Genomic DNA, 27188 nt, shown 5'->3' on the forward strand with positions numbered 1-27188 from the left:
ATGAGTCCAACACTACATGTTGCGTGTATATTTTTCTTCAGTCTACAACTGAAACTAAAACGAAAAATTTTAATTAAAAAAATATATTTTAAAAAAACATAACATGTTCAGTATAAAAAATAAAATTTCTGTTGGGCAAAATTCAAATGGGGTTTTCTAACTATTTTTCGAATGGGATTTTCAAGCTTCTGAATCTGGCACGTCCTCTTGAGATTGGACGCGTTTGAATGATAAGGCTCAAGCAACCGACTGTCAACGAAAGTTGAGGAGTGAAATCGGGGGAGGTGCGACAGCCAAAAGTCGGACACTAATGTGGTTTTCCAACAGTAAAGCTCTGACCAAAATGGTAGTATTGCCATTGTTTATAAAAGTACCCCCCCACCCTAAACTGAAATAATATGTGTGTACATTTTTACAATCAATTAGTGAGAGGGAGAAAGACTCAAATATCATATTCATTTGTATCTATCCAGACACAATCACAAACTAAACCCTACTCCCTATGCACTTGTGGAGATTATTCATCACATGCTTCCAAAACTACAGGTGTTGTTCCAACAGTATAGAGTTAAAGATAAATCATTTATTAAAAAAAGAACGTGACAAGGAATAAATACACTGCGAATAACAATAACAATTTAAAAAAAAAACATGGCTATATAGAGGGAGTACCAGTGCCGAGTCGATGTGCAGGGGTACGAGGTAATTGACGTAGCTATATACCTATAGCAGGGGTATAGTGACTAGGCAATAGGATAGATAGACAGTAGCAGCAGTGTATGTGGTGAGTATGAACGTGTGTGTGTATGTAGCGTCAGTATGCATGTGTGCGCGTGTATGTAGTGTGTGTGTGTGTGTCTGTATGTATGTGTGTGTATAAGCAACATGGTGAAACTTCCACATAGCCTATCAGAGGGCTATTACCATATTTCTTACACCTGTCAAATCCTCTCAGATCTCCACAAGGGCAAAAGGCATAGGATTTAGGGGTCTATTAGGGATTGGGCCCCTAATGATTGGTTGACTATAGAACCTCCCACAATGTAAGATATGGCTGCAGGATGAAGTTGGTGAAGAGCAACTGCACAACTTCATGACCTTCGATCACATGGTTTTTGTAAAGTTCATACTTGCGCCAACATGTCGACTGTATCTCCATAATGCAACACACTTTGAAAGGCGGTGACCGATTTGACAAAAGTGATCTGCTCGAACACACCCATTGACTTTATAATTTAAAGGTAGACTCAACAAGATGATGTTGCCAAGAGCAGCAAAGCAGATATTGGGCAAGTTCGAGCGGATATATTTTGTCTAGTCGGTGACCATCGTTGGTCACTGCCTTTCAAAGTGTCTTGCATTATGGGAATAAACATTTTTCCAACTTGTGCCTACATGTTGACTGCATGAACGTGACAAAAACCCGGTGATCAGGTCTTGCCGTTTTTGATGAAGTCGCCTTCAAGTCACTACAGTTGCTTCTCGCCAACTGCACCATGCAGGCAACGCCTGGTTAGTGAGAGTCATTATTTGTCAACCAATATTTAGGGTGTTTTTGGTTGACCCATGTGACTAAAGATGTGACTGAAACCGTAACCGTCACAATTCTAAAGTTACAGGCAGAACAGGGGATACAAATAACATTTAACTCTAACCAATTAACACATTATGTTTTCAAGTTTGTGAGTGTGAGTTTATTTCTACATTCATAAAGACCAACCTTTATAAACAATAGCGGCTATGTTGACACTGCCTTGGTTGGAAAACCCCTACCAGTGTCCGACTTTTGACTGTCGCAGATGCACTTTCCCCGACTTCACTCCTCGACTTTCGTCTAGTTGCCTTCGTTAGCGTTACTACTCGAACACACCCAATGAGTCGAGCATGACACAAGACTCTCGCAGTCACACAGTATCTGCGCAGGTGAAACGGTGCACTTTACGCTGCTACAACACGGTAGCTCCGGGGACCAAGAGAGTGGAGAAGTTTAGCCTCTTACTGTGGACATTGACCCACTACTACCGTCTACCTTTAAACCTACCCTATGACCTGACAAATTCCCTTATGCATTTCTGCCCCAGAGTGGCAAGATGTGACATCCACAGAAAAGCAGAAACACATAAATGGCTCCTAGTCACCCACACATAGGCAAACTTTCTGTCCCTAACACTAAAACGTTTTTTTTTTCATAAAACTTATACTAAATAAAAATTAGTAAATCAGATCTGAAAACAAACTACTTTATACATTTTAAAATTAATAGAAATAAAAAATAATGTAAAAACACAAACTATTTTAACCTTGACACACTGCCCCCTTTCTCTCTGTCTCTTCCTCAAAGGGTGCTGGGGAAATTAGAAAGAGGATGCTTCATGATTGTCACAACTTGACCAAAAATAAGGACATTCAAAAGCAACTCACTGGGCATTGGGCAGAAAATGAAATTGAAATGTTTAGCTTAAGACGGTTGCACAATACAAGGGAATAAACACAGGTAAGGGGCAAAGGTCAACTGAAAAGGTCAAGGGTGTAGAAAAGTGACTTTAGTCATTGAATAAAATGTAAGAAGGAAAAATAAAACGGTGAAAAAGCTGAACAACTTTTTCAACAAGGTATTAAAGGAGAACAGGTCCATGGATATTTGGTCATGAGTAAACTTAAAGAGATTCTTCATTCTTGGAAAAGTCAATCAGCCTTTTGGTAAAAAAAAAACACTTTAGCTACCTACCCTAAAATTATCAGTAAAAAAAAGTATCAAGTTATTCTCTGAATTATTTAAATTAGATATCAGTCCTTGATTCAAATACACTGTAAGTATAAAATCTGTGCAGTTTTAAAGGGTATTTCTGAATTGAATTATATTCCCCTTTAGGATAGTTTTCAAATAATGTATGCAGATGCTAGATCTGATCTAACAGAAGCCAAAATATGCCATGCTGCAAAATGAGGACTAAAGGCCTGTATTCAAACCAATGCAGATCAACAACATTGCACAGCAATTGAATGTTTACACTATATCGGAAGTATAACTGCGGTAACAGAAAACAAATCACAACTCCTACTTTCCCTGGCACTGTTTCCAAATGGAAACGTTTAAGCATTTGTGGCACAAATTCCATTCAAGTCATGGTACCGATATTAGCATATTTAGAGCATCATTTCCAAATCATACGAATAACTTAAAATTGATTGTGAAGCTCAACAAAATCACTTACAGATTATTTGAACAGAATCTGTGAAAAATTCTAATATCGGTACCAGGACTTGAATGGGATTTGTGCCACACGTTAGCGTTTGGAAACAGCAGTTTGTAAATTTAGGGTGGCAGGTAGCCTAGCTGTTAGGGTGTTGGGCCAGTAACTGAAAGGTTGTTGGTTTGAATACCCTAGCTGACAAGATGAAAATCTGTTGCTGTGCCCATGAGCAATGCACTTAATCCTAAAGCTCCTGGGTGTGCTGACCCACTATGGCTGACCCTGTAAAACACCACGTCACTGCACCCACAGTTGAAGTCAGAAGTTTACATACACCTTAACTAAATACATTTAAAACACAGTTCCTGACATCTAGTCCTAGTAGAAAATTCCCTGTCTCAGGTCAGTTAGGATCACCACTTTATTTTAAGAATGTGAAATGTCAGAATAATAGTAGAGAGAATTATTTAATTCAGCTTTAATTTGGAACATCACAATCCCAGTGGGTCAGAAGTTTACATACCCCAAATTAGTATTTGGTAGAATTGCCTTTAAATTGTTTAACTTGGGTCAAACGTTTAAGGTAACCTTCCACAAGCTTCCCACAATAAGTTGGGTGAATTCTGTCCCATTCCTCCTGAAACAGCTGGTGTAAGTAACTGAGTCAGGTTTGTAGCCCTCCTTGCTCGCACACACCTTTTCAGTATGCTTGGGGTCATTGTCCATTTTTAAGACCCATTTGCTACCAAGCTTTAACTTCCTAACTGATGTCTTGAGATGTTGCTTCAATATGTCCACATCAATTTCCTGCCTCATGATGCCATCTATTTTGTGAAGTGCACCAGTACTTGCGTACTATTGTTTGTACAGATGAACGTGGTACTTTTCAGGCGTTTGGAAAATGCTCCCAAGGATAAACCAGACTTGTAGAGGGCTACACATTTTTCCTGAGGTCTTGGCTGATTTTTTGATTTTCCCATGACGGCAAGCAAAGAGGCACTGAGTTTCAAGGTAGGCCTTGAAATACCTCCACAGGTACACCTCCAATTGACTCAAATGATGTCAAGAAGCTTCTGAAGCCATGACTTCATTTTCTTGAATTTTCCAAGCTGTTTAAAGGCACAGTCAACTTAGTGAATGTAAACTTCTGACCCACTGGAATTGTGATACAGTGAATTATAAGTGAAATAATCTGTCTGTAAACAATTGCTGGAAAAATGCTCGTGTCATGCACAAAGTAGATGTCCTAACCGACTTGCCAAAACTATAGTTTGTTAACAAGACATTTGTGGAGTGATTGAATAACGAGTTTTAATGACTCCAACCTAAGTGTATGTAAACTTCCAACTTCAACTGTGTGTGCAATATATATATATATATTTGTTGGCTGGTACCGCAGTTACACATCTGAATCACAGTCAATCGTAGTGCGATGTCATTTATCGACATTGGTTTGAATCCCAACCTATAAGACTGTTACTATGTGTTGTATTGATCAATAGAATATTCATTGTGGCGTGACTCCTAACTTCAGTTTAAATAACATTTTGACTTTGTCATGCATTGATGTCAATGGGAGTCTAAGAGACAATTTTACTTAAAGTAGAAGTTAGAAACTTGCAGACATTTTAATACAAATAGATTTATTTACAAATAAAATATTTCTCAATGTATTTCTTTTGATTGCTTTTATATACTGTTCTCTCAAAAATTAATGTGACGTGACCCATGCAAGTGTGCAGTTTTATGTTTAAGAAATGAAAAACATGCTTCTATATTAGTGAGGGAGTTGGTAGGTGAAGTTCCTTTAGCTTACTCATGATAAAAAAAATAAATGATTCTGAAAGTTATATCTACTATAGATGTTAAATTAAAAGAGGAAATCTGTCTTAACCCCAGCTACCTTTTCTTCCAGGCTGGAGTCTTTAAACATCAGTGAGAAAGGCTTGATATGCTCTCTTCTCAACTTATCACCACTCCGTAAGTCGATGGCACTCTCTATTCCCTTGTTAATTTCCTCAGGACCAGAGTGGATATGCAAAGCTTGTGCGAGATGGTTTGGAAGCAGATTTATAGAATTTCTTGTTAGGGCAGCCAGAGTCTAGGGGAAAGCACATGCAAATATAATACATCTACCCGTCCTGTTTAAATTTGGTTACAAAAATAAGAAAACATACATACACAAGTTATAAAAACTCAAGCTAAATCAAAATGCAATAGTCTCGATTAAATACACAGGCTCAGAAGTGAATGCATCTCAAACACATTCCTTTTAAATATTTCTGTGACGGCAACAGTTGACAACAACAAATAAGTTCACGTACACACAGGTAGAATACAGTTGTCTAGAATACTTAATGATCGGTATATAGCACATAACAATACAAAAGAAACAACAAAAAAACGCATCTTACCAAATTAACAAAAACATTGTAAAAAAATGTTGAGTGACAAACATGGAGATAGCATACACATCATTTCCTAATTATTATCAAAAATATTCAAAACTCCACAACATTCTTTTAACAAAGCTTCAACTGACAATGACTCAATTCCTACTGACTCTGACTCAACATGCTGAAAAAACTCCTACTGACACTGAAACAACGTCTACTGAGAATGACTCAACTCCTAACCCTTACTGAGACCAACTTAACTCCTACGGGCACTGACTCAACTCCTACTGGGAATGACTCAACTCCTAACCCTTATTGAGACCGACTTAACTCCTACGGGCACTGACTCAACTCCTACTGGGAATGACTCAACTCCTACTGAGACTAACTCAACTATTATTAACATTGACTCAACTCCTATTGACAATGACTCAACTCATACTGAGAATAACTAACAACAATGCAATTCTTACTGTGACTGAGTGTCCTAATTTGCAATCTCCACCAGTCCATAGATAAGAAACTTGTCAGGACGAGACAGACAGCTTTTCCGGTGAAATTATGCATCAGCATCATTTTTAAGGATACACTGTATATATAAACTCAGCAAAAAAATAAGCGTCTCTTTTTCAGAACCCTGTCTTTCAAAGATAATTAGTAAAACTCCAAATAACTTCACAGATCTTCATTGTAAAGGGTTTAAACACTGTTTCCCATGCTTGTTCAATGAACCATAAACAATTCATGAACATGCAATCAAACATGAATTTTGGATGAAAAGCGTGCCCAAATTAAACTGCCTGCTACTCATGCCCAGAAGCTGAGATATGAATAGTATTAGTAGATTTGGATAGAAAACACTCTGCAGTTTCTAAAACGGTTTGAATTATGTCTGTAACTATAACATAACTTATTTGGCAGGCAAAACCCCGAGGACAAATCAGGTCCCATTGGTCCCATTGAAAAGGTCACTATCTTTTCAATGGGTTTTCATTAGGAATCCAGATTTCTAAAGGGACCTTCTTGCAGTTCCTATCGCTTCCACTGGATGTCAACAGTCTTTAGAAATTGGTTGAGGTTTTTCCTTGGAGACATGAAGAAGTAACACTGTTCAGAATGAGGGTAGAGGGAAGTGTACTCTTTGTTAGAGACTCGTGACCTGAAAGCTAGCTAAACTTTGTTTTCCTCCAGTATTGAACACAGATCATCCGGTCTTCAATTTTAATGATTATTTACATTACAAAATACCTAAAGTTGTATTACAAAAGTGGTTTGAAATGTTTGGACAAAGCTTACAGGTAACTTTGTAGTCATGTTTCGAGAATTGGAACCGGGATTTTTCTTGATCAAACACGTCAAATAAAAATGGACATTTGACGGAATTAATCGAACAAAAACGACCATTTGTGATGTTTATGGGACATTTTGAAGTGCCAACAGAAGTTCTTTCATAGGTAAAGGCATGAATTATATCTTTATTTCTGCGTTTTGTGTTGCGCCAGGAGGGTTGAAATATGATGGTCTGATGGTTTGTTTGCTTGCTTGGGTGCCGTCCTCAGATAATAGCATAGTTTGCTTTCACCGTAAAGCATTTTTGAAATCTGACACGTTGGCTGGATTCACAACAAGTGTAGCTTTAATTTGGTATATTGAATGTGTGATTTCATGGAAGTTAAATTTTTATAGTCATTTATTTGAAATTGGCGCTCTGCATTGTCACTGGATGTTGGCCAGTTGGGTCGCTACCATCCCACATATCCCAGAGAAGTTAAGGTCACAGTTATAATCATCTGCATGAACGTGCCTTAGGCATGCTGCAAGGAGGCATGATGACTGCAGATGTGGCCAGGGCAATAAATTGCAATGTCCGTACTGTGAGACATCTAAGAACGTGCTACAGGGAGACAGAACGGACAGCTGAATGTCCTCGCAGTGGCAGACCACGTGTAACAACACCTGCACAGGATCGGTACATCCAAACATCACACCTTGCGGGACAGGTACAGGATGGCAACAACAACGCACAATCCGTCCATCAGTGCTTAGACTGTCCGCAATAGGCCTGTTGTAAGGCAGGTCCTCATCGGCAACAAAGTCACCAATGGGCACAAACCCACCGTTGCTGGACCAGACAGGACCGGTCAAAAAGTGCTCTTCACTGACACGTCACGGATTTGTCTCACTAGGGGTGACGGTCGGATTCGAGTTTGTCGTCGAAAGGAATGAGCGTTACACCGAGGCCTGTACTCTGGAGCGGGATCGATTTGGAGGTGGATGGCCCATCATGGTCTGGGGCGGTGTGTCACAGCATCATCGGACTGAGCTTGTTGTCATTGCAGGCAATCTCAGTGCTGTGTGTTACAGGGAAGAAATCCTCCTCATGTGGTACCCTTCCTGCAGGCTCATCCTGGCCTGACTCTCCAGCATGACGCATTTTATGTGCGTGATTAGCTGCAAGACAGGAATGGCAGTGTTCTGCCATGGCCAGCGAAGAGCCCGGATCTCAATCCCATTAAGCACGTCTGGGAACTGTTGGATGTGAGGGTGAGGGCCATTCCCCCCAGAAATGTACAGGAACTTTCAGGTGCCTTGCTGGAAGAGTGGGATAACATCTCAAAGGAGGAGATGCACTGGAGTACTTAACCTTTTGCGTGTAGGGGGCAGTATTTTCATTTTTGGCAAAAAAACGTACCCATTTGAAACTGCCTATTTCTCTGCCCCAGAAACTAGAATATGCATATATACAGATTAGGATAGAAAACTCTAAAGTTTCCAAAACTGTAAAAATATTGTCTGTGTGTATAACAGAACTGATATTGCAGGCAAAAGCCTGAGGAAAATCCAATCAGGAAGTGCCTCTTATTTTGAAACCTCTCTGTTCCTATGCATGCCTATCCTCCATTTAAAGGGATATCAACCAGATTCCTTTTTCTATGGCTTCCCTAAGGTGTCAGTCTTTAGAACAACCTGAGGATTGATTATAAAAAACGTTTGACATGTTTCTGTGGACATGATGGATATTATTTGGAATATACGTCTGCATTGTGGTGACCGCTCGTTCCTGTGGATTTCTGAACATAACGCGACAAACAAACGTTGGTATTTTGGGTATAAAAATCATCTTTATGGAACAAAATGAACATTTGTTGTGTAACTGGGAGTCTCGTGAGTGAAAACATCCGAAGATCAAAGGTAAACTATTAATTTGATTGCTTTTCTGATTTTCGTGACCTAGCTACTTAATGCTTAGTGTACATAATGTTATGATATGCTATCGATAAACTTACAAACGGTATGATTGCTTTCGCTGTAAAGCATCACTTCAAAATCTGAGACAACAGGATTAACAAAAGGCTAAGCTGTGTTTTGCAATATTGCACTTGTGATTTCATGAATATGAATATGTTTTAGTAATATTATTTGCCTGTGGCGCTATGCTATTCAGCGGTTGCTGATGAAAATGATCCCGCTAAGGGAATGGGTAGCGTCAAGAAGTTAATGCAGCTGGTGGCCAAACCAGAAACTTGCTTGCTTTTTTGCGATTTTAGGTTGGGTTTCTATATAAGCACTTTGTGACATCTGCTGATGTAAAAAGGGCTTTATTAGTAAATGTGATTTGATTTGAGTCAATCTCAGTAAGAGTTGAGTCATTGTCAGTAGAGGTAAAGTCGTTCTCATTAACTTCTTATGGTATAGGGGACGCTTGCGTCCCACTTGGAAAAAGAACAGGGAAAATGCAGCGCGGCAAATTCAAATAATGATTTAAATATCAAACATTCATTAAATCACCCATGTAAGATACTCAAAGATACACTCGTTGTGAATCCAGCCAACATGTCCGATTTTAAAAAGCTTTTCGGCGAAAGCATAAGCTATTATTTGATGATAGCACAATGTCAACAAAGAGAGTAGCATATTTCAACCCTGCAGGCGCTACACAAAACGGTGAAATAAAATATAAAACATGCATTACCTTTGACGAGCTTCTTTTGTTGGCACTCCAATATGTCCCATAAACATCACAATTGGTCCTTTTGTTCAATTAATTCCGTCCATATATATCAGGTAGGAGGTAGGAGCAAGAGGTTAATTCCGTCCATATATATCAGGTAGGAGGTAGGAGCAAGAGGTTAATTCCGTCCATATATATCAGGTAGGAGGTAGGAGCAAGAGGTTAATTCCGTCCATATATATCAGGTAGGAGGTAGGAGCAAGAGGTTAATTCCGTCCATATATATCAGGTAGGAGGTAGGAGCAAGAGGTTAATTCCGTCCATATATCCAAAATGTCCATTTATTTGACGAGTTTGATCCAGAAAATAACAGCTGCCAAAAAACGCAACGTCACTACAGAATATTTCAAAAGTTGCCTATAAACTTTGGCAAAATAATTCAAACTACTTTTGTAAATACAACTTTAGGTATATTTAAACGTTAATAATCGATCAAATTGTAGACGGGGCTATCTGTGTTCAATACAGCAAGTAAACAAACCATGCTCCTTTTTAAGTCTTGCGCAACTCTCAATAGTGTAATGTTGTTCCAGGATGTGCTTCTTCTTCGTTGCACAAATGAATAACCTCAACCAAATTCCAAAGACTGGTGACATTCAGTGGACGCGAGAGGAACTGAAAACAGGTTCCTATGAAATATCCCTTGGCAAAGACAATTAAGGGAACATTCAGAGGCAAAAAAAGAAATCTGAACAATTAGTCCTCGGGGTTTTGCCTGCTACATAAGTTCTGTTATACTCAGACATGATTCAGAGTGTTTTCTATTCACATCTACTAATAATATGCATATGTTATATTTCTGGCATGAGTAGCAGGAATTAGAGATTGGGCACGTTATTTATCCAAAAGTGAAAATGCTGCCCCCTATACCTTGAGGTATAAAGAGGAGTTCTTTTCAGTAAGAGTTTATTCAGTCTCAGTAGGTCAGTCTGTGTCAGTAGGAGTTGAATCAGTAGAAGTTGAGTCGATCTCAGTGAGTTTTGCATCAGCCTCAGTCGGAATCCATTCACTCTCCAAGATCCCTTCTATTCTTTCCTCCTATACAAGATCCCTTAATTCATCCTTTCCTGCCTTCCTACATCCCTTTCTATCCTCACTCTGTTTCTTCACCCCCCTCTTGCTGTCCTAGCGGACTTTCTTCCAATCATTTCCTGGGGTATGACAGTTAAACTCATGAGGCATTTACATTCTTCAAGAATCAATGTTTAAGTGTTATAGCGATCCTCTCAATATGAGCCACGTTACAATTCCCACCAAGTGAGTTAACCCTATTGGCGCAATGTGTTTCCCTTAGACGAATATAGAATACCATTTAGCAGATGTTTTTATCCAAAGCAATTAACAGTAGTGAATACATACATTTTCAAATTTGTCTCCCATGGGAATCGAATCCACAAACCTTGTGTTGCAAGTGCCTTGCTATTAGGGTTGCACATTTTGGGGAAAATTCAGAGGTGGAAAATTACCGTGGGAATTAATGGGAATATATGCTTTTTGCATTGGATATATTTACCATATCATATGGAGACAGAAACATAAACCTTTTAAATTATCATAAGTAGACATAATTGCAAATGATTAAATCCTTCCAATAGAAATTTTAAAAACGATTTAGTTAGTAATTGATTTGGCTCTTCACATTGGATGATTTCACTGAAAAAGAAAATAAAGGGAATATTGAATGATCCCCAATGATCCATTGCATCTCCCAAAAACGTTTTCAACATACATCTGTAAATTCATAAAGCTTTGGTTGTCTTCCTCTCAGGCTTCCATGTCTTCTCCCTGGACCTGCTCAGATGGCTCAAATTTGCCAAGATGGCCACCAAATTTTCAACCCTTGTATTGGTCAACCTGTTGCATGCTTTGGTGTGTGTGTTCCCAAACAAGGACCAGTTGCGCTCTGAGGTTGCTGACGTTGGTGGGATTTGGAGGATGATGGAGGCAACAGGGGAAAGAGCCTCAGATCCACAAAGTCCCTTCCACCAGGTGGCTGATGAGATATGTTGGCACGACTGCCATATTGCATCTCCATCCCAAAGCTCTTGCTTGGAAGTGTATTTCACCAGACTGTCAAGAACCTTGTCCTTATCCAGGCCAAGGTGGCGAGACACGGTAGTGATGACACCATAGGATGATGAACCAGACAGGATGATCTTGCCAGCATACTTGCGGTCCAACATGTACGCTGAGGTGTGTATGGGCTTCAGGCAGAAGTCTTCATGCTTTTTGATGTATTTCAGAACTGCGGGTTCCTCTGCTTGGAGCAACAGTGAAGTGGGCAGGGCAGTACGGATTTCTTCTCTTACATCTGCAAGCAGAGTCTGAACATCAGGCAGGATGGCATTGTCTCCCTCAATCCGTGCAATGGCTACTGCTGTAGGTTTCAGGAGTTTCAGGCTGCTTACCACTCTCTCCCAAAATATATCATCCAGGAGGATCCTCTTGATGGGGCTGTCCATATCGGCAGACTGTGATATGGCCATTTCTTGGAGAGACTCCTTCCCCTCCAGGAAACTGTCAAACATGATGACAACACCACACCAACTGTTGTTGCTGGGCAGCTTCAATGTGGTGCTCTTATTCTTCTCACTTTGCTTGGTGAGGTAGATTTCTGCTATAACTTGATGACCCTTCACATACCTAACCATTTCCTTGGCTCTCCTGTAGAGTGTATCCATTGTTTTCAGTGCCATGATGTCCTTGAGGAGTAGATTATATGCATGAGCAGCACAGCAAATGGGTGTGATGTGAGGGTAGGACTTCTCCACTTTAGACCAAGCAGCCTTCATGTTTGCAGCATTGTCACCAGTGCAAATACCTTCTGTGGTCCAAGGTCATTGACTGCCTTCAGCTCATTCGCAATATAGAGACCGGTGTGTCTGTTGTCCCTTGTGTCTGTGCTCTTGTAGAATACTGGTTGAGGGATGGAGACTGTGTCGTTAATTATTCCTTGCCCACAAGCATTCGACAACCCATCAGAGATGATTGCAATACAGTCTGCTTTCTCTACAATTTGCTTGACCATCACTTGAACTCCGTTGAACTCCAGAAAATGTGTAGATAAAGCATGTCTGGTTGGAGGGGTGTATGCTGGGTGAAGAACATTCAGAAATCTCTTCCATTATACATTGCCTGTGAGCATCAGAGGTAAACCAGTTGCATACACAGCTCGAGCAAGACATTCATCAGCATTTCTCTGACTAGGTTCATCCATTGATTAAAACGTCTGATTCCAGGAGGACCATGAGCTGTTGCTATCGATAAAGTGTCTGATTCATCATTTTCACCTCAAATAGAAGTAGAGGGACTTTTGTCAAAGGTTGTTGTGAGTGCTGAGGGAACTTTATGCACCTGGCTGCATTCTTCACATATGATTTTGCACAGTATTTGCAAATGTACGCAGCTTTTCCATCTACATTTGCTGCAGTGAAATGTCTCCACACATCAGATACTGCCCATGGTATTTTCCTGTGAAGATTAGAAGTAAATGAGTTTTAAACTAATACAATTCCATGTACAGATAAATAGTTAAGTAGTTAGATTAAAACAACTCCTTTGTAAGATAAATGTTTTAAAATTAAACAAAATTAACGCTCCTCAAAATTAACGCAGGCTCAAGCAAGCTAAAACCCACATGGTAGCAAAAACTAACTAGCAGAAATTGTTAACAAGTTAGAATTGGTTTAAACACACTTTGCTTTAGGCTACTATTTACTAGTTCACAAAAAATCATCTATGTAATGTAAAATCTATTCACCCCACCCAGTATTATAATCAAAACTTACCAGAAAGCATGTAGTCCTTGGCTCAGACAGTGTAGTAGTGTGGGATCAATAGCATCTCATTAGTGTGCAAGATCTTGAGAATCAGCTGTACATGTGATGGAAGAATGCACTGTGCATGCAGAGGGTTGCAATTCTATTGAACTGGGGATAGTTTAACCAAAATATGCCACAAGATCTAGAATTGCCTTATGTGTATCCCACAAAAAGGTTAAATGTTTTAAGCTAACGTTTTTGATGAATTTAGGCAAAATTCCCCAAATTCCCAGGCTCAACTTCCCATTGAAAATTTCCGGGAAAATTCAGGAAATTTACCCCGAAAGTTTGCGACCCTTTGCAACCCTACTTGCTCTACCAACTGATCTACTTGGGAACTTTCATGAGGCTGCATTGAGACAATGACTTATCATTGACCAAAGCCCAGCTCATTTAATGTCTACCATTGTGTCGTTGAGTTGTCATAATGCTTCAGCAAATGTACATTATCCCAGGGGAGCTGGAAGACAATGTAAGTAACCTAATTAATGTCCCTCTTACTGTCCTGAATGCCTCTGCTGATCCTACAGCTATTGTACGCAGAAATCATGTGCCTATGAACCAGAGTTCTACTGTTAGCACGGAGGCAGTGTGCCATATCAGGAAGAGTTCTACTGTTAGCACAGAGGCAGTGTGCCATATCAGGAAGAGTTCTACTGTTAGCACAGAGGCAGTGTGCCATATCAGGAAGAGTTCTACTGTTAGCACAGAGGCAGTGTGCCATATCAGGAAGAGTTCTACTGTTAGCACGGAGGCAGTGTGCCATATCAGGAAGAGTTCTACTGTTAGCACGGAGGCAGTGTGCCATATCAGGAAGAGTTCTACTGTTAGCACGGAGGCAGTGTGCCATATCAGGAAGTCCACTGTGTGCAGCTCACTAACATATTTTTTTATTTATAGTTTTTATTTAACTAGGCAAGTCAGTTAAGAACAAGTTCTTATTTACAATGACTGCCTACCAAAAGGCAAACGGCCTCCTGTGGGGACGGGGCTTGGATTCGAAATAGGATACAAATATAGAACAATAAACACACCACGACAAGAGAGACACCACGACACTAGATAAAGAGAGACCTAAGAAAACAAGCTAGCATGGCAGCAATACATGACAACACAGCATGGTAGCAACACAACATGACAACATGGTAGGAACACAACATGGTACAAACATTATTGGGAACAGACAACAGCACAAAGGGTAAGAAGGTAGAGACAACAATACATCACACAAAGCAGCCACAACTGTCAGTAAGAGTGTTCATCATTGAGTCTTTGAAGAGATGGAGATAAGTGTATAAATGGAGATAAAAGTTTGAGCGTTTTTTGCACCTCGTTCCAGTCGCTCGCAGCAGCGAACTGAAAAGAGGAACGACCCAGGGCTAAATAACCTGAGCATGTCTACATCTGCTAAGATTCCCAGTAAAGCAACAAAAACAATCAAGCATCCCAGAAAAGTGTTAAAAATATCCCACAATAACATATGTATCTTAAGAAACAAGATTCACGAAATCAATAATTTGCTAGTAACACATCACATTCATATCTCTGAAGCTCTCTTATATGATATATTTGATGATACAGTGGTAGCAATACATGGTTATAACATCTACAGGAAATACAAAAATGCCAAAGGTGGAGGTGTGGCCATTTTATATTCAGAGCCACATTCCTATAAAGCTTAGAGAGGATCTCATGTTATAAGACTTCCGGCGCCGAGAGAGATGGCTGCCTCGCTTCGCGTTCCTAGGAAACTATGCAGTTTTTTTATGTGATATTTCTTACGTTGGTACCCCAGGTCATCTTAGGTTTCATTACATACAGTCGGGAAGAACTAATGAATATAAGAGCAATGTCAACTCACCATCAGTACGACCAGGAATATGACTTTCCCGGTGCGGATCCTGTGTTCTGCCTTTCACCCAGGACAACAGATTGGATCCCAGCCTGCGACCCAAAACAAAGACGTCGTAAAAGAGGGAAACGAAGCGGTCTTCTGGTCAGGCTCCGGAGACGGGCACATCGCGCACCACTCCCTAGTATACTTTTCGCCAAAGTCCAGTCTCTTGACAACAAGGTTGATGAAATCCGAGCAAGGGTAGCATTCCAGAGGGACATCAGAGACTAACGTTCTTTGCTTCACGGAAACATGGCTCACTTGAGAGACGCCAACGGAATCGGTGCAGCCAGCTGGTTACTCCACGCATCGCGCCGACAGAAACAAACATCTTTCTGGTAAGAAGAGGGGCGGGGGCGGGGGCGTATGCCTTATGGTTAACGAGACGTGGTGTGTTCACAACAACATACAGGAACTCAAGTCCTTCTGTTCACCTGATTTAGAATTCCTCACAATCAAAAGTCGACCGCATTATCTACCAAGGGAATTCTCTTCGATTATAATCACAGCCGTATATATTCCCCCCCAAGCAGACACATCGATGGCTCTGAACAAACTTTATTTGACTCTTTGCAAACTGGAAACCACATATCCTGAGGCTGCATTCATTGTAGCTGGGGATTTTAACAAGGCTAATCTGACAACAAGACTCCCAAAATTGTATCAGCATATCGATTGCGCAACCAGGGCTGGTAAATCCTTGGATCATTGCTATTCTAACTTCCGCGATGCATATAAGGCCCTGCCCCGCCCTCCTTTCGGAAAAGCTGACCACGACATTTTGTTGCTCTCTGCCTACAGACAGAAGCTAAAACAAGAAGCTCCCGCGCTGAGGTCTGTTCAACGCTGGTCCGACCAATCTGATTCCACGCTCCAAGACTGCTTCCATCACGTGGATTGGGACATGTTCCGTATTGCGGCTAACAACATCATTGACGAATACGCTGATTCGGTGCGAGTTCATTAGAACGTGCATTGAAGATGTCGTTCCCATAGCAACGATTAAAACATTCCCAAACCAGAAACCGTGGATTGATGGCAGCATTCGCGTGAAACTGAAAGCGCGAACCACTGCTTTTAATCAGGGCAAGGTGACCGGAAAAATTACTGAATACAAACAGTGTAACTATTCCCTCCGCAAGGCAATCAAACAAGCTAAGCGTCAGTATAGAGACAAAGTAGAGTCACAATTCAATGGCTCAGACACAAGAGGTATGTGGCAGTGTCTACAGTCAATCACGGATTACAAAAAGAAAACCAGCCCCGTCACGGACCAGGATGTCTTGCTCCCAGGCAAACTAAATAACTTTTTTGCCCACTTTGAAGACAATACAGTACCACTGACACGGCCCGCAACCAAAACATGCGGACTCTACTTCACTGCAGCCGAGGTGAGTAAAACATTTAAACGTGTTAACCCTCGCAAGGCTGCAGGCCCAGACGGCATCCCCAGCCGCGCCCTCAGAGCATGCGCAGACCAGCTGGCAGTTGTTTTACGGACATATTCAATCAATCCTTATCCCAGTCTGCTGTTCCCATATGCTTCAAGAGGGCCACCACTGTTCCTGTTCCCAAGAAAGCTAAGGTAACTGAGCTAAATGACTACCGCCCCGTAGCACTCTCTTCCGTCATCATGAAGTGCTTTGAAAGACTAGTCAAGGACCATATCACCTCCACCCTACCTGACACCCTCGACCCACTCCAATTTGCTTACCGCCCAAATAGGTCCACAGACGATGCAATCTCAACCACACTGCACACTGCCCTAACCCATCTGGACAAGAGGAATACCTATGTGAGAATGCTGTTCATTGACTACAGCTCAGCATTTAACACCATAGTACCCTCAAAACTCGTCATCAAGCTCTAGACCCTGGGTCTCGACCCCGTCCTGTGCAACTGGGTACTGGAATTCCTGACGGGCCGCCCCCAGGTGGTGAGTGTAGATATCATCTCCACCCCGCTGATCCTCAGCACTGGAGGCTGAAGAAATTTGGCTTGTCACCAAAAACACTCAAACTTCTACAGATGCACAATCGAGAGCATCCTGTCGGTCTGTATCACCGCCTGGTACGGCAACTGCTCCGCCCACAACCGTAAGGCTCTCCAGAGGGTAGTGAGGTCTGCACAATGCATCACCGGGGGCAAACTACCTGCCCTCCAGGACACCTACACCACCCGATGTCACAGGAAGGCCATAAAGATCATCAAGGACCACAACCACCCGAGCCACTGCCTGTTCACCCCGCTATCATCCAGAAGGCGAGGTCAGTACAGGTGCATCAAAGCTGGGACCGAGAGACTGAAAAACAGATTCTATCTCAAGGCCATCAGACTGTTAAACAGCCACCACTAACATTGAGTGACTGCTGCCAACACACTGACTCAACTCCAGCCACTGCATCTACTGCATCTTTATGTAATACATGTATCACTAGCCACTTTAAACTATGCCACTTTGTTTACATACCCTACATTACTCATCTCATATGTATATACTGTACTCGATACCATCTACTGCATCTTGCCTATGCCGTTGTGTACCATCACTCATTCATATATCTTTATGTACATATTCTTTATCCCTTTACACTTGTGTGTATAAGGTAGTCGTTTTGGAATTGTTAGGTTAGATTACTCGTTGGTTATTACTGCATTGTCAGAACTAGAAGCACAAGCATTTCGCTACACTCGCATTAACATCTGCTAACCATGTGTATGTGACAAATACATTTGATTTTGATGATACTATTGAAGTAATATGGCTACAGGTCCAACTGCCCCACCCAAAAGGAAGCTGCTCTAGACCACCAAGTGCTAACATCAGCATCTGAATAATGTGTGAAATGCTTGATACTGTATATCATCTGGGTGATTTAAATATTGACTGGCTTTCTTCAGGCTGCCCACTCAAGAGAATATTTCAAACTGTAACCAGTGCCTTCAACCGTGTCCAGGTTATCAGTCAACCTACCAGGGTAGTTACAAACAGCACAGGAATGAAACCATCAACATGTACTGATCACATCTTTACTGACGCTGCAGAAATTTGCTTGAAAGCAGTATCCAAATCCATCGGATGTAGTGATCACAATACAGTAGTTCCAAAGGCCTAATATAGTGTATGAGGTCATACAAAAAGTTTTGTCGTGATTCGTATGTTGTTGATGTACATTTGTTGGTCTGTGGCATGTAATGAGAAGCAACCAGATGCTGCACTGGACATATTTATGAAATGGTCATGTTTCACCTGTTCCTGTCTCCAGCCCCTCTAGGTGTTGCTTATTTTCCATAGTTTCCTGTCTCTCTGTGCCAGTTTGTCTTGTATGTTAGTCAAGTCAACGAGTGTGTTTATTCTCTTCTTGATATAGTCTTCCCGGTTTTGACCCCTGCCTGACTCTGGACTACTTTCCCGCCTGCCTGATCATCCTGCCTGCCCTGACCTTGATTCTGCCTGCCCTTCGGTACCCTTTGGACTCTAAACTGGTTTTGACCCCTTTGCCTGTCCACAACCATTCTATTGCCTCGCCCTATTGGATTAATAAATATTGTAAGACTCCCACCATCTGCCTCCCGTGCCTGCATCTGGGTCTCGCCTTGTGTCATGATAGAAATTGCTTATCCCAGCATGCACCCATTAAGAAAATGACTGTAAAAATGATTAAATCCCCGTGGATTGATGAGGAATTGAAAAATTGTATGGTTGAGAGGGATGAGGCAAAAGGAATGGCAAATAAGTCTGACTGCACAACCGATTGGAAAATGTACTGCAAATCATGTGACTAAACTGAATAAAAATAAACTACACTATGAAACAAAGACACATGACATAAAGAATGATAGTAAAAAGCCTTGGAGCACATTACATTTTATTTTACATTAAATGAGGCAAAAGGCAAAAAGGCAAACTCCGCTCCATCATTCATTGAATCGGATGGTTCATTCATTACAGAACCCACTGATATTGCCAACTACTTTAGACATTTTTTTCACTGGAAAGATTAGCAAACTCACGTATTACATGCCAGCAACAAAACGCTGACACTACACATCCAAGTATATCTGACCAAATGATGAAAGACAAGCATTGTACTTTTGAATTCCGTAAAGTGAGTGTGAAAGAGGTGAAAAAAATTGTCTCTCAACAATGACACGTTAACTGTCTAACAGTACACAGAGGGTGTTCCTTAATGGAAGCCTCTCCAACATAATCCAGGTAGAATCAGGAATTGCCCCTTACTTTTTTCAATCTTTAGTAATGACATGACACGCTTTGAGTAAAGCCAGTGTGTCTATGTATGAGGATGACTCAACGCTACACACATCATTACTAAAGTGAGTGCAAACAATGCAACACTTAAAGAGACTACTTGGGACAAATCATTCACTAAACATCAACAAAATCTTGTAATAAATAAAGTGGAGGAGAGATCGACTTACTCACTACTTGTTTTTGTGTTGACATGCTGAATGCACTGAGGTGTCTTTAACCTACTGTCACACAGCTCAGACACCCATGCATACCCCACAAGACATGCCACCAGAGGTCTCTTAACAATCCCCAAGTCAAGAACAGACTATGAGCGGTGCACAGTACTATATAGAGCCATTGCTTCATGGAACCCTATTCCACTTCAGATATCTGATGCAAGCAGTAGAATGAGATTATTATTTTTATTTTTTAAATACACCTTATTGAACAGCGGCGGACTGTGAAGAAACATACACACAGGCACAGACACAAGCTTACACCTACATGATAAGACAGGCACTCTACACACGCACACATGGATTTTGTATTGTAGATAACGTTGAAGTCGGAAGTTTACATACACTTAGGTTGGAGTCGATAAAAGTCGTTTTTCAACCACTCAACACATTTCTTGTTAACAAAATTATAGTTTGGGCAAATCGGTCAGGAATCTACTTTGTGCATGACACAAGTCATTTTTCCAACAATTGTTTACAGACAGATTATTTCACTGTATCACAATTCCAGTGGGTCAGAAGTTTATATACACTAAGTTGACTGTGCCATTAAACAGTTTGGACAATTCCACAAAATGATGTCATGGCTTTAGAAGCTTCTGATAGGCTAATTGACATCATGTGAGTGAATTGGAGGTGTGCCTGTGGATGTATTTCAAGGCCTACCTTCAAACTCAGTGCCTCTGCTTGTCATCATGGGAAAATCAAGAGAAATCAGCCAAGCCCTCAGAAAAAAATTGTAGACCTCCACAAGTCTGGTTCATCCTTGGGATCACGCAGCTGTCATACTGCTCAGGAAGTAAACACGTTCTGTCTCTTAGAGATGAACATACTTTGGTGCGAAAAGTGCAAATCAATCCCAGAACAACAACAAAAGGACCTTGTGAAGATGCTGGAAAAGGCACAAAAGTATCTATATCCACAGTAAAACTGGTCCTATAGCGACATAACCTGAAGGCCGCTCAGCAAGGAAGAAGCCACTGCTCCAAAACAGCCATATTTTTTTAAATTTATTTTTTTTAAGTCCTCTGGTCTGTTGAAACAAAAATAGAACTGTTTGGCCATAATCACCATCGTTATGTTAGGAGGAAAAAGGGGGATGCTTGCAAGCTGAAGAACACCATCCCAACCGTGAAGCATGCCGGTGGCAGCATCATGTTGTGGGGGTGCTTTGCTGCAAGAGGGACTGGTGCACTTCACAAAATAGATGGCGTCATGAGATAGGAAATTGATGTGGATATATTGAAGCAACATCTCAAGACATCAGTCAGGAATTTAAAGCTTGGTCGCAAATGGGTCTTCCAAATGGACAATGACCCCACAAGCATACTTCCAAAGTTGTGGCAAAATGGCTTAAGGACCACAAAGTCAAGGTATTTAAGTGGCCATCACAAAGGCCTGACCTCAATCCTATAGAAAATTAGTGGGCAGAACTGAAAAAGAGACAAACCTGACTCAGTTACTTACAAAGCATGTACAGGTCTGTCATTTGTATCATAAGGACACTTCAACTGTGAGAGACAGAATCTAAAACAAAACTCCAGAAAATCACATTGTATGATTTTTAAGTAATTAATTTGCATTTTATTACATACATATTAATATATAAGAATACAAATACCAACCCGTTGTAGAATAAAGTTAACCATTTTGAAAAGTCAGCCAGTTGTCATTGGTTAAAGAAACAGATATGAAATGCAACACGACTGCTAACCAGGGACAGATTGGGACCAGCCCCCCCCCCCATTAGACAGGCCCACTGGGCTAATGATGAGCCAGCCTATCTTGCATTTGCCTGAATTGCCCTATGGCCAGTCTGTTTCTGATGCCAGCTGCTAAAATGCTTTCTACTAACTGCTGGGTGGCTCAGTAAACTACAACTGTTCTGGTAGAAAGAGATGATTTATGTGAAGTTCAATATTTATGACTCACTTAACTTCTCTAAGCACCGCACATTAGCTTTCCATCATTAGCTATCTAGAAAACCAGACAACGGATGACACCCATGAACAAATTACCTTTTGTGAAGCCATTAACGTGGTTGACATGTAGTCATCTGAGTTTGTGTGTGTGTGTGTGTGTATGTGCACGTGTGTGTGTGTGTGTGTGTGAGTGCTTGTTTGAGTGCTTGTTTGAGTGTACGTGCATGTGTGCGTGTCTGTAGGTGTGTGTTCAGTGAAATGTCTGACCAATTGATCTTCATATTCCAACAAATCCCTCATGCCATCACCGCACTTCAACCGCACTTCAACCGAGTACTTGATGTGGTAATGGAAATCCATTACATTGAGAGCCTATTAAAAGTTAATTCCTGGAGGCTGTCTATTGCTGTGTGTTCTAATGGGCACCATTTATTTCATAGTACCTGACGATTCTTCTAGTGACAATCATTGGCGATCATTACAAATGGATTGAATGCATATCAGGCTTAGCTCATGATCTAAACGGCACAGACTCGCGTAGCTGTTTAGCTATACCCGAAATGGCGTTAAATGATATTTCTGAAACTTTAGCACAAAGGCGAAAGATATTATTTGACTTTTTGAGACATCCAGACACAATTCTACAATCATTATGCACCCATTCAGTTCATATAATTCATTAATCGAGTCATACATTTTACAAGGGCTAACTTTACCATAGTCGTGGGCAAAATTTTTGAGAGTGACACAAATATTAATTTTCACAAGTCTGCTGCCTCAGTTTGTATGATGGCATTTTGCATATACTCCAGAATGTTATGAAGAGGGATCAGATGAATTGCAATTAATTGCAAAGTCCCTCTTTGCCATGCAAATGAACTGAATCCCCAAAATACATTTTCACTGCCTTTCAGCCCTGCCACAACAGGACCAGCTGACATCATGTCAGTGATTCTCTCGTTAACACAGGTGTGAGTGTTGGCGAGGACAATGCTAGAGATCACTCGGTCATGCTGATTGAGTTTGAATAACAGACTGGAAGCTTCAAAAGGAGGGTGGTGCTTGGAATCATTGTTCTTCCTCTGTCAACCATGGTTACCTGCAAGGAAACACGTGCCATCATCATTGCTTTGCACAAAAAGGCAAAGATGTTGCTACAGTAAGATTGCACCTAAATCAACAATTTATCGGATCATCAAGAACTTCAAGGAGAGCGGTTCAATTGTTGTGAAGGCTTCAGGCCGCCCAAGAAAGTCCAGCAAGCTCCAGGACTGTCTCTTAAAGTTGATTCAGCTATGGGATCGGGGCACCACCAGTACAGAGCTTGCTCAGGAATGGCAGCAGGCAGGTGTGAGTGCATCTGCACGCACAGTGAGGCGAAGACTTTGAGGATGGCCTGGTGTCAAGAAGGGCAGCAAAGAAGCCTCATCTCTCCAGGAAAAACCTCAGGGACAGACTGATATTCTGCAAAAGGTACAGGGATTGGACTGCCGAGGAACGGGGTAAAGTCATTTTCTCAGATGAATCCCCTCTCCGATTGTTTGGGGCCTCCGGAAAATAGCTTGTCCGGAGAAGACAAGGTGAGCGCTACCATCAGTCCTGTGTCATGCCAACAGTAAAGCATCCTGAGACCAATCATATGTGGGGCTGCTTCTCAGCCAAGGGAGTGGGCTCACTCACAATTTTGCCAAAGAATAAAGCCATGAATAAAGAAGGGTATCAACATATCTTCCGAGAGCAACTTCTTCCAACCATCCAGGAACAGTTTGGTGACAAACAATGCAGCATGATGGAGCACCTTGCCTTAAGGCAAAAGTGATAACTATGTGGCTCGGGGAACAAAACATCGATATTTTGGGTCCATGGCCAGTAAACACCCCAGACCTTAATCCTCAAGAGGTGGGTGGACAAACAAAACCCCACAAATTCTGACAAACTACAAGCATTGATTATGCAAGAACGGGCTGCCATCAGTCAGGATGTGGTCCAGAAGTTAATTGACAGCATGCCAGGGCAGATTGCAGAGGTCTTATTATAAATATTGACTCTTTGCATCAACTTCATGTAATTGTCAATAAAAGCCTTTGACACTTATGAAATGCTTGTAATTATACTTCAGTATTCCACAGTAACACCTGACAAAAAAATCTAAAGACACTGAAGCAGCAAACTTTGTGGAAATTAATATTTGTGTCATTCTCAAAACCTTTGGCCACGACTGTACATCAAGCCACATATGCCTGTTTTTGACTCAGACACATTGCCCTAGGCCTAGACATACAAAAAAAAAATAAAGAAAACCTACATTTATGTAAATGACCAGCTTCAGAAGATGTGTGACTACCGTTTAGATCAAAACAACCAAAACCTGTATGATAGCAGCAGCATACTGTATCTTCTACCAAAAAATAGGTAATACTTTGTCACTAAGTTAGATCTCTCACAACGATCAATTTGCGCAAAATAACAAGAGTTCTATGACCAACAAAAATGTGTTAAAAATCAAGGGAAGCGGTTTTGTGAGGCCTGGCGATTGAAAATGTAAGTCTCTAAAGTGAGAGGGATGAAGGGAGCCGAGTGAGGACGGGAAAGGAGAGAACAGATGAATAATGACTTCCCAGTGGCACAGTATACATGATGGGTAGCCTCCTGATGGCTTCTCTTTGATGACATTGGAAGCAAAGATGTGTCTTTCAGAATACTACTCCCTAGTGTTCTTATCTCTATCTGTGCAGGGCTGCTCCAACAACTACACCACATCCTGTAGAACACAACGCCCGTCAGGGAAGAGCCAATCAGACTGCAATGCACACTGTAGCTGTCAAAAGCAATCCAATCAGCCAAATAACTGTCAAAGACCAGCCAATCAAAAGAAAAAGAGACAACAATATCAGTCCAATAAACTAGCAGAGCCTGCAAATAAATCTCAACTTTCAGCAAAAATGGAAACATAATAATGCCCGTGTCAAATAAATGTAGAGCATACTAACAATAGTTTCAGTCATTGAGCACAAGCATGGCAAAGGCTGCGTTTAGACAGCCCAATTCTGATATTTTTTTCTTCTTCACTAATTGGCCTTTTGACCAATCAGATCAGCTCTGAAAAAGATCCCCTATTGTTGCATTATATCAACAACATCAACAGAGCATTTCCAGACACTGAAGTCAGGAGGACTTCGAGTTCGATATCAGCCAGACTACTGTTAAGTCAGCACCTCTATTCAGAACACTATCTTCATTTGATTTCATGATTCAGCTCCTAACATTTGTTTGTCTTTCTACCCCAGGTTATGTTACCATGGTTGTAAATAGCTTCCCTTCGTGTCTTCTTTCTTTCACAACCACAGATCTGAGCAAACGTGGTTGGTGGCAACATTATGCTGCAAATGCATCCCGTCCTTCCTATCGAAGGAGGTAAATAAAAAAGGCAGGCAGGAAAACTCAATGTAAAGCACTACCACAACAACACATCCACTATTGCATTGTTTCTCAGCACAAAACAAAGAACTAGACAATTAGTAACCAACTGGTAAACATGTGTGTTGGTGCGCTTCTCACCGATGTGGCGGGAAACACTGGCCACCTCAGTTTGCAGTGGTGAATAGCAGGTTGTGTCACACAAAATGCAAGCTCTTTAAGGTGAAAGCCTTGTGGCAGTGGCTTTCGCCGTAATATATATAATAATATAATAATAAGAAATGCCATTTAGCAGACGCTTTTATCCAAAGCGACTTACAGTCATGTGTGCATACATTCTACGTATGGGTGGTCCCGGGGATCGAACCCACTACCCTGGCGTTACAAGCGCCATGCTCTACCAACTGAGCTACAGAAGGACCCCTGCCGTGAAGAGCCAATAGAGAGGGAGAGGCATGAAAAAGGGTGTGGAGAGTCAGAGTCGCTCAGACGACATCGGTAGACAGTGAAAGGGGAAAGGAATCTTATTTCACAACTTGGGGACATTCTTGTAGCTATAGATACGGAGTTGTATAGGGATGCTTTGCGTGGAGAAGCAAATGAGATCGAACGTAGACAAACAAAATGTAAGGATAAATCTAACAATTGTTATCAGAAAATATCCGTAAATTACCAGTAAATATTACAAGCATTTCGTTACACCCGCAATAACAACATCTGCTAACCATGTGTATATGGCCAATAGAATGTGATAGTATGAAAAACTATTTATGTGCTGCCACTCCATAAGGGCGGGGATAGTAGAGATCTTGATCATTATCGTCCCATCTCCTGGCTTTCACGTCTAACCAAGATTCTGTTATTTTATTGAACAAGTTGTCCTCGATTGGCCTGCGCTCTGACACCTGCTCTTGGTTTCCTGATTATCTGAGTGACAGAACTCAGGCCATCGTAATTGATGGGTTTAAGTCCATATTTCTTGAAGAAAATAAAAGGTGTTCCACAGGGGTCCGATACTAGGACCTGTTCTCTTCACTATTTACATAAATGCTATTGGTCAATCTGTAAGAAAAAAAAAATCTACATGTGAATGATGCTATTACGTACTGTGGCGTACAACAGGTCAGCCACCAGGGGGAGACTCGTCGAGGCCTGGTAACAGATGGAGTCATGAGACAATGGCTCCCCCTGGTGGACGTGCCAGGTCACGACCGGCCCTCCGGCCAGGACTAATTGGGGTTAGTGAGTATTCAAGGGCTGATTTCTCACCAGCTGTACGAGTCCCATAAATCTGCCAGAAGGGCAGCACACAGGGGAGACATTAAAGGGAGGAAAAGATTCCCGTATAGTTGGGGACGGTACCAGATGTAACAGGAGTGAGTTCCGTTTTTGATCCCCACAAGATACAGCAAGACCCGGAGCCCAGAAGACGGTATCCCTGTATATAATATAATAATAATAATATAATATGTATATATTTATGTTTGTCTGTGCAATATGTGTTGTATGTGTTGTGCTGTATTTTGTTTTATATTGTATTAGATTGATGTATTTTATATGCAGGGCTCCCTGCAAGAGACACTCAATGGTGATCCAATACAAATTGAAACAGCTCCAAGCCATTTCTTAAAAGTGACGCCAACAGCGTGCTCATAATGTATGCCAAGGCAGTGATATTGAGATTTGTTTCCTGGATTTTTTTAAGACAACCTACTGTCTTGTGTACAAAATGGCATCGGTGACATGACAAGCATGTAATTGCACTGTCGCAATAAGGCAGGGTGTCGGAGAGTAGCCATTTAAACTACTCTTGTGTGTATAACAAGTACAGAAACAAGAGAACATGTACTTTTGCGCGCGCGCACACACACACACACACACACACCACGTTCTTACCCCAGCAGCATGTTCAGCCAGCTCAGACTCTCAACCACGCTTGAAAACAGACAAACTTAACGGAGGAAGAGGGGGTGAGAGCCCCGGAGGGTAAAAAAAAAAAATCACACGAGGGAAAACTTCAGCCCACAGCGAGAGACAACATAAA

General features: G+C 41.3%; 1 protein-coding gene across 2 annotated transcripts in view; it reads right to left on the minus strand.

Annotated features, from left to right (window-relative positions):
* Window positions 1–27188, minus strand: part of adcy8 (adenylate cyclase 8 (brain)) — a 251836-nt gene that overhangs the window by 59156 nt on the left and 165492 nt on the right. The window contains exon 8 of one of the 2 annotated variants that reach the window (XM_035800598.1): window positions 5098–5295. The exons of the other annotated variant lie outside the window; for it this stretch is intronic. Coding sequence (XP_035656491.1) covers window positions 5098–5295 — 198 coding nt within the window. The remainder of the gene's footprint in view (window positions 1–5097; window positions 5296–27188) is intronic. 2 annotated transcript variants of the gene reach the window in all.

Source organism: Oncorhynchus keta, chromosome 23 (assembly GCF_023373465.1).
Source record: "Oncorhynchus keta strain PuntledgeMale-10-30-2019 chromosome 23, Oket_V2, whole genome shotgun sequence".
Taxonomy (NCBI): Eukaryota; Metazoa; Chordata; class Actinopteri; order Salmoniformes; family Salmonidae; genus Oncorhynchus; species Oncorhynchus keta.